Here is a 13,095-nt window from a genome sequence, read left to right as displayed (position 1 = left end):
AAAAAAAAAAAAAAAAAAAAAATCATAATGAGATATCCCTTCACTCCAGTAGTTAGAATGGCTATTATCAAAAAGACAAGGCTGGGTGCAGTGGCTCATGCCTGTAATCCCAGCACTGTGGGAGGCCAAAGCAGGTGGATCACAAGGTCAGGAGATCGAGACCATCCTGGCCAACATGGTGAAACTCCATCTCTACTAAAATACAAAAAATTAGCCAGGCATGTTGGCATGCACCTGTAGTCCCAGCTACTAGGGAGGATGAGGCAGGGGAATCACTTGAACTCGGGAGGTGGAGATTGCAATGAGCCGAAATTGTACCACTGCACTCCAGCCTGGTGACAGAGTAAGACTCTGTCTCAGAAAAAAAAAAAAGACAAAAGTTAAGTGTTAGGGAGGATGTGGAGAAAAGGGAACCCTTACACACTGCTGGTGTGCTGGTGAAAATGTAAATTAGTACAGCCATTATAGAACACAGTATGGGATATTCCTCAGAAAATTAGAGAACTACCCTATGATCCAGCAATCCCACTTCTTGGTATATATCCAAAGGAAATGAGTTCAGTATCTCAAAGAGATATGTGCATTCCCATCCTCATTGCAGCATTATTCACAATAGCCAAGATATGGAAGCAACCTAAATGTCTATCAATGGCTAAATGGATAAAGAAAAGGTGGCACGCACGCACACATGCACACACAACAGAACATTATTCAACCTTACGAAAAGAAGGAAATCCTGCCATTTGTGATAATATGGATGGACTTGGAGGACATTATGCTAAGTGAAATAAGCAAAACACAGAACGACAAATACTGCATGACCTCACTTGTTTGTGGAATCTAAAATAGTCAAACTCAACAGAAGCAGAGAGTAGAATGGTGATTGCCAGGGGCTGAAGGTGGAGGAAATGGGAGGTTGTTGTTCAACAGGTATAAAGTTTCTGTTACGTAAGATAAGTAAGTTTTGGAGATCTAATGTACAGCATCATAACTATAGTTAACAATACTGTATTGTACATTCTAAATTTTTTAAGTATTCTCACTACCTACACACACAAAGAAAATGGTAACTGTGAGGTGACAGATACATTAATTAGCTTAATTGTGGTGATATTTCACAATGTACATGTATATCAAAATATCAAGCTGTATCCCTTAAACACATACAATTTTGTCAATTATACCTCAATAAAGCTAAAAGAATTTAACACATCATATTGATAGAATGAAAGAGAAAACATAATCATTTCAATAGACACATAGAAAAGTGCTTGACAAAATTCAAAATCCCTTCAATATACTAAGAATAGAAGGGAACTTCCTCTACCTAATAAAGGACATCTCTGAAAAACCCACATCTGTTTACCTGCGTCTTAGTGCATTTTCTGTTGCTGTAACATAATACCACAGACTGGATAATTTATAAATAAAAGAAATTGATTTCTCACAGTTCTGAAAGCTGGGAAGCATAAGAGCATGGCTCTGGCGTTGGGCAAGGGCCTTCATGCTGCATCATAACATGGCGGAAGGGCAAGTGAGTGTGAGAAAGCTTGGTTTTAAAACAAAGCTGCTCCTGCAATAACAGACCTACTCACATGCCAGCAACATTAATCCATGCATAAGAGCAGAGCCTCATTAATTCATTCATAGGACAGACAGATTAAGTTTCCAATACATGAACTTTTGGGGAACACATTCAAATCATAACACCACATAAACTAACATCATACTTCATGGTGAAAGACTGAAAGCTTTCCCCCTAAAATCAGGAACAAGATAAATATGCCACTCTCACTACTTCTATTCAACACTTAGAATAAATTTAACAAAAGAAGTGCAAGAAATGTACACTGAAAACTAAAAAGTATTACCAAAAGAAATTAAAGAAGACCTAAATAAATGTAAACACATTTTGATGTTCATGGATTGGAAGACTTAATATTGTTAAGGTGCCAATATTCCTCGAAAGAATTTCCAGATTCAACACAATCCCTTTCAAAATTCCAGCTGGCTTTTTCACAGAAATTTAAGCTGATCCTAAAATTAATATGGAATTGGAAGAAATCCAGTACAGCCAAAGCAATCTTGAAAACAAAAACAAAGTTGGAGAACTCACACTTCCCAATTTCAAAACTGACTAAAAAGCTACAGTAATAAAGACAGGGTGGTACTGGCATAAGGACAGACATACAGGTCAATGGAATAGAACTGAGAGTCTAAAATAAACCCATACATATATGGTTAACTGATTTTCAACAAGGGTGCCAAGACCATTAAGGGAGAAAAACCCAGTCTTTTTAACAAAAGGTCCTGGGACAACTAGATAGCCACATGCAAAAGGATAAATTTAGCCCCTACTATACACAAAATTAACTCAAAATGAATCAAAGACCTACATGTAAGTAGTAAAATTATAAAACTCTTAGAAGAAAACACAGCTGCAAATCTTCATATGCTTGGATTAGGCAAACATTTCTTCTTTATTTTTGAAACAGATTCAGGCTGTGTAACCCAGTCTGGAGTACAGTGGTACGATCTCGGCTGGCTCACTACAACCTCCACCTACCTACCGGGTTCAAGCGATTCTCTTCTACCTCAGCCCCAAGTAGCTGAGACTACAAGTGTGCACCACCACGCCTGGTTAATTTTTGTATTTTTAGTAGAGATGGGGTTTCGCCATGTTGGCCAGGCTAGTTTCAAACTCCTGGACTCAAATGATTCACCCACCTCGGCCTCCCAAAGTGCTGGGATTACAAGCGTGAGCCACCATGCCTGGCCATTTCTTAGATATGACGCCCAAAGCACAAGCAATGGAAGACAAAAATCAGATAAATAGGATGATAAAAATTTAAAACTTGTGTGCTTTAACGAATATCATCAGAAAAGTGAGAAAACAATTCACAGAATGAAATAAAATATTTGCAAATCATATATATGATAAGGGACTAGTATGCATAATATAGAATTCTTACAACTAAACAACAGAAAGACAAATACACCAATTTAAAAATGGGGGCCGGGCGCGGTGGCTCACACCTATAATCCCAGCACTTTGGGAGGCCAAGGCGGGTGGATCACCTGAGGTCAGGAGCTCGAGACCAGTCTGACCAACATGGTGAAACCCCATCTCTACTAAATACAAAAAATTAGCCAGGCATGGTGGTACGTGCCTGTAATCCCAGCTACTCAGGAGGCTGAGGCAGGAGAATCGCTTGAACCCAGGAGGCGGAGATTGCAGTGAGCCGAGATTGCAACACTGCATTCCAGCCTGGGCAACAAGAGTAAAACTCCGTCTCAAAAAAAAAAAAAAAATTTCTATCTACTTCCTCTGTTTCCCCATCCTTCCTAAGGTTCCCCTCCAACTTGAAGGCCAGGGCAGAGAGGAGGGAGGAACGATGAAGCGGGCAGGCAGGCAGTACAACTGAGGCAGATGGTCTATTGGTGAATGCCAGTTGTTTGGGAAAAACTCTGTCAAACTGGGTTTTCCCTCTGATCTCATACCACAACAACCCTCAACACAGAAGACGACTTCTGTGACCAAATGTGTGTGGAGAAAACCCCATACTCCAATAAATGGATGCCAGCTAGGTGTCCTCCAATTCAGTTCTGACACTGTCTACTCGGACACAGTGTCAGATACCACAGGTTGAGGGCTTGGACCCCAAGACCGGCCACCAACCAGATACCAGTCGCAAGTCCAGGCTTCCAAAACTTTTTTTTTTTTTAAGACTGAGTCTCGCTCTGTGACCCAGGTTGGAGTGCAATGGCACATCTCGGCAAATTGCAATCTCCGCCTCCCAGGTTCAAGCGATTCTCCTGCCTCAGCCTCCCGAGTAGCTGGGACTACAGGTGTGTGCCACCACACCCGGCTAATTTTTTGTATTCTTAGTAGAGACGGGGTTTCACCGTGTTAGTCAGGATGGTCTCGATCTCCAGACCTCATGATCCACCTGCCTCAGCCTCCCAAAGTGCTGGGATTATAGGTATAAGCCACCGCACCCAGCTGCCCTGCTAATTTTTGTAATTTTTTTTGTAGAGACAGGGTTTCGCCATGTTGGCCAGGCTGGTCTTGAACCCCTGACCTCAAGTGATCTGCCCCCTTTGGCCTCCCAGAGTTCTGGGATTACTGGCATGAGCTGCCATGCCAAGCCAGGCCTCCAGAACTTCTGACCAACTAGCTTCAAGTTGGGGTTCCCACGACCCCCTCTTTGGGTTCGATTAATTTGCTAGTGTGGCTCACAGAACTCAGGGAAATAGTTAATGTTTATCAGTTAACTATAGAGGATATCACAAAGGATACAGAGAAGAGATGCGCAGGGTGAGTAAGGGGCAAGTGGTGTGGAGCTTCCATGCCCTCCCTGGGCACACCAACCTTCAGGAACCTCCACATATTCAGCCATCCAGAAGCTTCCTAAACCCTGCCCTCCTGGGTTTTTATGGAAGCTTTGTTAGAGACATGATTGACAACCATGTAGAAATGTGATTGGATGAAAAGCACATGATCTAAACCCAGCAAGGCCTGTCTGTTCAGCCTTTTCTTGGCCTCTGTGCAGCATTCCTTTCTCTAGGGCAGAGGTGTCCAATCTTTTGCACAACCTTGCAAACATACTAAAACCACTGAATCATACACTTTAAAATGGTGACTTTTATGGTATGTAGATTATAACTCAATTTAAAAGAAACTAAATCTCGGCTGGGTGCGGTGGCTCACGCCTGTAATCCCAGCACTTTGGGAGGCTGAGGTACGCAGATCACCTGAGGTCAGGAGTTCAAGACCAGCCTGGCCAACATGGTGAAACCCTGTCTCTACAAAAATTAACCAGGCATGATGGTGGGTGCCTGTAATCCCAGCTACTCAGGAGGCTGAAGTGGAAGAATTGCTTGAACCCGGGAGGTGGAGGTTGCAGTGAACAGAGATCGTGCCATTGCATTCCAGCCTGGGTAACAGAGTGAGACTCTGTCTCAAAAAAAAAAAAGGAAAACAGAAACGAAATCTCTGAGTCTCTGAGGGTAAAGCTGAGGCATACGAATTAAAAAACAAAACAAAACAAAAACTCCTCCAGATGATTCTGGCACACAGCGAAGGCTGAGAATCACTTTGCTAAGGTGTACATGAAAAGTAGAATTGCTAAGGCATACATTATATGCATCTTTAGCTATACTGGATGTTGCCAAAGTGCTCTCCAAAGTCATTATAACTATTTACGGTCTTTCTGGTACTGTAGGAGACTTCCAGTTGCTCTTTGACAACACATGGGTATTATTTTCCCAATTGAAGGATAAGGAAATTGGGGGCCTAAAAGATTACTTGCCCAAAGTCACAAAGTGGTACTGCTTGGGATATAACTATACAGACCGTGCTGACCATCATCTTTAACATTCTGCCTCTCCATTTACAAGTATTACTTATGTCAAAGGTGCTCCAATTCACTGACATCACGGGACCAGAGCACTAACAATATTATTGGTTCTGTATAACCTGTCTGGTCCCACTGGGACTAAATTCAACCCCATACTAAAGGGAGAGATTCACCACACGGAGAATGAACTTCTCCTAGAATCCTGAAGTCAGCCAATCCCATAAGTTCAAGCTTTCAAAACGCATAGAAATATCAAATAAATGAGGCTGCATATTTCTCAATGAGTTAATCTTCAAGTACCAATGACAAACTGGATTTTGTCAAGTTTATAAAAATGTATCTATTTCTAACTATGTGCCAAGAAGCAGGCAAGATGTCTGTCCTAAGGGTTTCAGAAAAAGGCAGGGTTCCTGCTCTCAAAAGTTCATCTTATTGAAATGAGACTTTAATGTAAATGAGGTAAGAATTTCAAGTGGTATGACTATAAAGAAGTGATTAATATGAGCTAGATGTTTGGGATAATTGAGCTTGATTTTCTTTCCTATCCTGAATCTCAAGGAATATATGAGATAGGGAAGACTCAGTGACCAAAAACAAAACAAAACATTCTCGGCCGGGCACAATGGCTCACGCCTGTAATCCCAACACTTTGGGAGGCCAAAGCGGGTGGATCATTTGAGGTCAGAAGTTCGAGATCAGCCTGGCCAACATGGTGAAACCCTGTCTCTACTAAAAATACAAAAATTAGCCAGGCATGGTGGTGCATGCCTATAATCCCAGCTACTCGGGAGGCTGAGGCAGGAGAATCACTTTAACCCAGGAGGTGGAGGTTGCAGTGAACCGAGATTGCGCCACTGCACTCCAGCCTGGGTAACAGAGTGAGACTTCATCTCAAGAAAAAAAAAAATTCTCCATTCTGGCTGTGGTAGCTAGCCTCTAAGGTGGCCCCCAATGATCCTTGTCCCTGGTACTAACACCCTTGTACAGTCACCTCCCACAATGAATAGCACTGACTTGTGACACCAAAAGGACATCACAGAAACAACTGTGCATGCCTTCTGAGTCATAGCCATAAAACACACTGCGGCTTTTGCCTTGCTCTCCTGAATTACTTACATTGTGGGAATCCAGCTGCCATGTCATGAGGATACTCAAGCAGCCTTATGGAAAGATCCCTGTGGTGAGAAACTGAGGCTTCTTGCCAACAGTTAGCACTCAGCTGCCTACCATGGTAGGAAGAGGAATCTCCAGCCCTAATCAAGATTTCAGGCCAGGCATGGTGGCTCACACCTGTAATCCCAGCACTGTGGGAGGACAAGGCAGGGGGACTGCTTGAGCCTAGGAATTCAGGAACAGCCTGGGCAACATAGGAAGACCCTGTCTTTACAAAAAAATTAAAAATTAGCCAGGCATGGTGGCACATGCCTATGGTCCCAGCTACTCAGGAGGCTGAGGTGGGAGGATCACTTGAGCCCAGGAGATCGAGGCTGCAGTGAGCTGTGATTGTGCCACTGCACTCTAGCCTGGGTGACAGAGTGAGACCCTGTCTCAAAAAAAAAAAAAAAAGACTTCAGATGACTGTTTACATGGTCATCTTCTTAATCGCAGCGTCATGAGACCAGAACAACCTAGCTAAGCTTGCTCTTGAATTGCTGAAAAGATATAAAATGATAAATGTTTGTTCTTTAAAAAAAAAAAAATAAGAGAGTACTAGAAGATGAGAACGGACAGATCATAGAGTGCATTCAGGCTTAGATTTTTATCCAGCCAACTAGGAGTGTTTTCCTTGTACTCCACAATGATCCCTAAATGAAATCAGATGGGGAGGAGGGAGGAGTCCTTAATGGATTGGGCTAGACTCCTCCCCACTCAGAACAGCTTTCCGCTTATCAGTCTTATTTATTTATACTTCTGGGTAAGAATTTAATTAAAGAAAGGATTTTTCATCTAAAAATGTTTGAAAGGCATTGCTATAAGTGATAAAGAGTCACTAACAGATTTGAAGCAGGTGACTGACATAATGTGTATTTCAGATAATTCAAGCAGTAGAGCATAGACTGAAGAAGAGCAAAACTATAGACCAAAAGACCAGGTAAGAGGCCAACTCAGTAGTCTAAGCAAGTGATTCTGGGTACTGGAATAACGGCAGTGCAGCAGGGCTGAACAGGAGGAGGCAGCCACAAAAGAGACTAGAAGGCAGAATCGACAGTACGTGGCGAGTGACTAGATGTATGCAGGGGCTGGTGGGGTGGTGGGGACAGATGAGGCAAAGAGGGACTGACTCCTAGATTTCTGGCTGGGGCCACTGCACGAATCCTGGTGTCATCATAAGAAGAAGGAAAAGAAGGACTAGTATTTGACTAATAGTAATAGAGACCTGACTGCAATGGCTTCAACAAAAGAGCTTGTTCTCTCATGTAAAAGACATCAGGGGGAAGGCAGTTCTGAGCACTGGTTGAGACCCAAGGATAGCAGGGCAAAGGCTCTGCAATTCTTGTGGCCTCTCCTTCCCAGTCCCAGACTGGCTGCTAGTACTCCAATTATCATGTCCATTTCCTAAGAAGCAGGATGGAATAAGGATAAAAGGGTAAAAAAGGCTTGAGGTCACCCATCAACTGACATCTACTTCCATCTTTTTTGCTTGGCCAAAGCTAAGTCATATTCAGAATCTTAGTTGTTGTGGGGAAGGGGACTGGAATATGCACCCTAACTTTACAGACACTCATGTATAAGAGGGTGTAGCAGAAGAGTGTCAGAGTGGTGCTGAGTGAATCAATCTGTGGTATTGTCCACAGTAGAGAAATGATGAGTTTGGCCTTCATCATGTTGGATCTGAAAGGTAGGACATCAGGTAAAGAGGTAGAGTAGGCAACTGGCTATACAGTTCTGGGATACAGGAAGGCACAGTAGGCAGATTTAGATTTTATCATCAGCATAAGTGTAACTAATGCCATGTAAGGTGACAAGAATGCCCAAGGAAGGCATAAAGAGAGCAGGGACAAAAGCAAGATCAGAACCGTGTGGAATACCAATACTTGAGGGGCACGCAGAAGAAAAAGAATCCAAAGGATTGAGAAGGCCAAAGAAGGAGAAGGAGGCTCACAAGAGCAGCTTCACATGGTGAAACCCTGTCTCTACCAAAAATACAAAAAGTAGCCAGGCATGGTGGTGCACAACCGTAATCCTAGCTACATGGGTGGCTGAGGTAGGAGGATAACTTGAACCCAGGAGACAGAGGTTGCAGTGAGCTGAGATCGCGTCACTGCACTCCAGTTTGGGCGACAGAGCGAGACTCCGAAAGAAAGAAAAGAAAGAAAAGAAAGAAAAGAAAGAAAGAAAGAAAAGAAAGAAAGAGACAGAAAGAAAGAAAGAGAGAGAGAGAGACAGAGAAAGAAAGAAAGAAAGAAAGAAAGAAAGAAAGAAAGAAAGAAAGAAAGAAAGAGAAAGAAAGAAAAGAAAAGAAAGAAAGAAAGAAAGAAAAGAAAGAAAGAAAGAAAGAAAGAAAGAAAGAAAGAAAGAAAGAAAGAAAGAAAGAAAGAAAGAAAGAAAGAAAAAACACGTAGCTAGATGTCAGCCTATAGCTTTTCTGGTTCAACACTAAAGTTTCATAAGGGCAAGATTCTTTGTTGTTTACTGGTTGTACTGGATTAGATAGTGACCCTTAAAAATTCACATTCTGGCCGAGCACAGTGGCTCATGCCTGTGATCCCAGCACTTTGGGAGACCGAGGTGGGAGGACCACTTGAGTTCAAGAGTTTGAGACCAGCCTGGCCAACATGGTGAAAACCCGTATCTACTAAAAATACAAAAACTAGCCAGGCATGGTAGCACGCACCATCTCAAAAAAAAAAGAAAGAAAAAAGAAAAAAAATTCACATCCATCCAGGAACCTCGGAATGTGACCTTATTTGGAAATAGTGATGTTGCAGATACAGTTAGTTAAGTTAAAATAATGTCATACTGGAGGAGGATGGGCCCTTAATCCAATATGATTGGTGCCCTTCTAAGAAAAGAACAGGCAAAGGGACAATGCCATGTGACAATACAAGCAGTGACTGGAGTGATGCATTTACATTACAAGCCAAGGAATGCCAAGGATTGCTGGTAAACGCCAAAAACCAGGAATGAGGCAAGGAAGGATTCTCCCCTACAATCTTGAGAGACAGCATGGACTTACCAACACCTTGATTTCAGACTTCTAGCCTCTACAACTATTAAACAATTTCTATTGTTTTAGGCCACCCAGTTTGTAGTACTTTATTTTTTTTACTTTTTGAGACAGAGTCTTACTCTGTCACCCAGGCTGGAGTACAGTGGCACAATCTCAGCTCACTGCAACCTCTGCCTCCCCATTCAAGCAATTCTCCTATCCCAGCATCCCGAGTAACTGGGATTACAGGCACATGCACCACCATGCCCAACTAAATTTTATATTTCTAGTAAAGATGGGAGTTCACTACGAACTCCCGGTCTCAAGTGATCCACCCACCTCAGCCTCCCAAAGTGCTGGGATTACAGGTGTGAGCCACCACACCCAGGCTGTAGTACTTTATTATGGCAGCTCTAGAAAACTAATACACTGGAATATTCCAGACTTCTAGGATAGTATCTGGAACACAGTAGGAACTCAGTAAATGAAATATTTGTTGCATGAATGGATGGATATTTTAATTCCCTAGGATTGACCTTTCCATGACTTCTAGCACCTGCTGGTAACCATTCCCTAGTCACACCCACACACACTTCTTGATACTCTCTCCTCTGTTTTCCGCATCACCAGGTTCTTCTGGTTCTGTTCCAATTCTTTTGTCTGCCTTTTAAATATTCAGTCCTCTCTGCTTGCTCCACACTCTGTAATTTTATCCCTTCCCAGGTTTCAATTTCCCATATATACCAAGGACTCCCAAATCTAAAACAGAGCTAACCACATCACACCACTGCTTAAAAAACAGAGATGGGCCGGGTGCAGTGGCTCACGCCTCTAATCCCAGCACTTTGGGAGGCAGAGGCAGGTGCATCACCTGAGGTCAGAATTTCGAGACCAGCCTGGCCAACATAGTGAAACCCCATCTCTACTAAAAATACAAAAAATTAGCCAGGCGTGGTGGCAGGTGCCTGTAATCCCAGCTACTCGGGAGGCTGAGGCAGGAGAATCACTTGAACTTGGGAGGTGGAGGTTGCAGTGAGCCAAGATCACACCATTGCACTCCAGTCTGGGCAACAAGAGCAAAACTCTGTCCAAAAAAAAAAAAACAAAAAACGGAGATGGCTCTTCATTGCCTACATATTAAGGCCAAACTTGACCACTTCAGTACTTTACTCTGTCCTCACCCTGGTATGCATCAACCCCTTCCTGTAAAGTAACCTGTGCTCCAGTCACAAAGGACAATTCAGGTTTCTAAAGCACACCATGTTTGATGTTTTTAATGCTTCCATATTCCTTCCACCCAGAATGCTCTTCATTCCCTTCATCTACTTGGTGAAATCCTAGTTCAGGCTAAACACAAATGCCATCATCTTTTGAAGACTTTCCTGGCCACCATTCAGGACAAATGACCCACTCCTACCTGTTTTTCCTTGTGTTCAGAAGACCATCACAACAGGAGTCATTCCCTCAAAGTCACGAGCTCTTTAATGGTAAAAATCATACCTTATTCATCTTCGCAGATCCAGTACCTAGCTCAGTGCCTGGCACATGGTATGCTCCACAAGATTACAGGTTGAATGAACTCATTCAAACCTGTACATTGTAAACAAACTACAGCTATCAAACAGCAATGGAGGGGCCGGGCACAGTGGCTTACGCCTGTAAACCCAGCACTTTGGGAGGCCAAAGAGGGAGGATCACTTGAGGACAGGAGTTCGAGACCAGCCTGGCCAACATGGTGACACCTTGTCTCTACTAAAAATACAAAAAGTAGCTGGGTGTGGTGGTGCATGCCTGTCATTCCAGCTACCAGGGAAGCTGAGGTAACAGAGTTGCTTGAATCTGGGAGGTGGAGGTTGTGGTAAACCGAGGTCACACCACTGCACTCCAGCCTGAGCAGCAGAGTGAGCGAGACTCTATCTCAAAAAAAAAAAAAAAAAAAAAAAAGCAATGGAATCACATCTGAGCACCATTTCAACAAAGCACAATAAAGATATTACTACATTAACAGAAGTTAGAAAACCACTACAAATGTCAAAGTATTGGGCCCAACTGACCTGTTCAGCAATAGATGTGATATTTATATTATTCAGAAACAGACTCCAACACAATAGGGAAATCCTAAACAGGGAGCATCAACCTCTTACCTCCGCAGATACATAGTCTCCTCGTCTTCTGTGTTACAAAACTTATGGGCATGTTTGGCAGCATCAATCACACGGGACCGGTCCCGGGGCCTCATGGGCAATTTCTCTAACTGGCAGTCTGAAGGAATGGAGAGATTTGGTCACTAGAGTCACGGCAAAATATAGGAAATGAGTCACTGCAAAATATCGTGAGAAGTTCTGAGTGGGGTCCCTAGCACTAAAATTTTCTACTACAATTACTATGCTTATTGAAACCTATCATTGAACGTTCCAACTAAAACTGACTTTCTGTCAGGAGACCTTGGTATTTGGTCCCAGCTCTGCTACTACCCTGGTGATCTTTGGCAAATCACTTCTTCCTTCAGAGACTTTTGCCTCATTTGAAAGATGAGTAGATGACATTATCTCAAAAGTCCTTCCCAGTACTGTAATTAAGGTTTCTATGAATATTTCTGTGATCATAGTGCATTTGGTTTGTGTTATAATGCATCAGAATCAGAAGACACAATCAAGCATACTGGAACGCCTATGAGGAAGCACTGGGAAAAGTGGGTGTGCGCTAAGAAAAGGAGAGAGGCTGGGCGTGGTGGCATGCACCTATAGTCCCAGCTACTCAGAAGAATGAGGCAGGACGATTGCTTGAGACCAGGGGTGCAATGCTGTCATGTCCCATGATTCTGCCTGTGAATAGCCACTGTACTCCTGCCTGGGCAACACAGCGAGACCCTGTCTCTGTTTAAAAAAACAAACAAAAAAAAAGAGGCCAGGCGAGGTGGCTCACACCTGTAATCCCAGCACTTTGAGAGGCCAAGATGGGCAGATCACCTGAGGTCAGTAGTTCAAGACCAGCCTGGCCCAGCTGGGAGGGAGTAGTTCAAGACCAGCCTGGCCCACTTGGGAGGCTGAGGCAAGAGAATCACTTGAACCCAGGAGGCAGAGGTTGCTGTGAGCCAATATCACGCCATTGCACTCCAGCCTGGGCAACAGAGCAAGACTCCGTCCAAAAAAAAAGGGGGGGGGAGAGGGTAAGTGATTATATGGTATACAAATGATCCATCCTAGTTGGAGGAATTTTAATCTGAAAACAATGAAAACACAGTAAACAAATTAGGTACAGTTGTAAAGCAGACTGAAAATTGATACAATGGGTCAGGTGCGGTGGCTCACGCCTGTAATCCAGCACTTTGGGAGGCCGAGGTGGCAGGTAGATCACCTGAGGTCAGGAGTTCGAGACCAGCCTGGCCAATATATAGTGAAACCCTGTCTCTACTAAAAATACAAAAAATTAGTGGGGCATGGTGGCACACACCTGTAGTCTCAGCTACTTGGGAAGCTGAGGCAGAAGAATCACTTGAACCTGGGAGGCAGAGGGTTGCAGTGAGCTGGGATCACACCACTGCACTCCTGCCTGGGCAACAGAGCAAGACTCCGTCTCTCAAAA

The 13,095-nt window shown here is 43.4% G+C and overlaps 1 protein-coding gene across 1 annotated transcript in view; it reads right to left on the bottom strand.

Annotated features, from left to right (window-relative positions):
- STEEP1 (STING1 ER exit protein 1) overlaps positions 1 to 13,095 on the bottom strand; it is a 25,653-nt gene that overhangs the window by 8,243 nt on the left and 4,315 nt on the right. The window contains exon 2 of the mRNA XM_017885156.1: positions 11,655 to 11,772. Within this exon, the coding sequence (XP_017740645.1) occupies positions 11,655 to 11,772 (118 nt within the window). The remainder of the gene's footprint in view (positions 1 to 11,654; positions 11,773 to 13,095) is intronic.

Source organism: Rhinopithecus bieti, unplaced genomic scaffold (assembly GCF_001698545.2).
Source record: "Rhinopithecus bieti isolate Rb0 unplaced genomic scaffold, ASM169854v2 scaffold_15117, whole genome shotgun sequence".
Lineage (NCBI taxonomy): Eukaryota > Metazoa > Chordata > Mammalia > Primates > Cercopithecidae > Rhinopithecus > Rhinopithecus bieti.
This window is presented reverse-complemented; position numbering and strand designations above follow the sequence as displayed.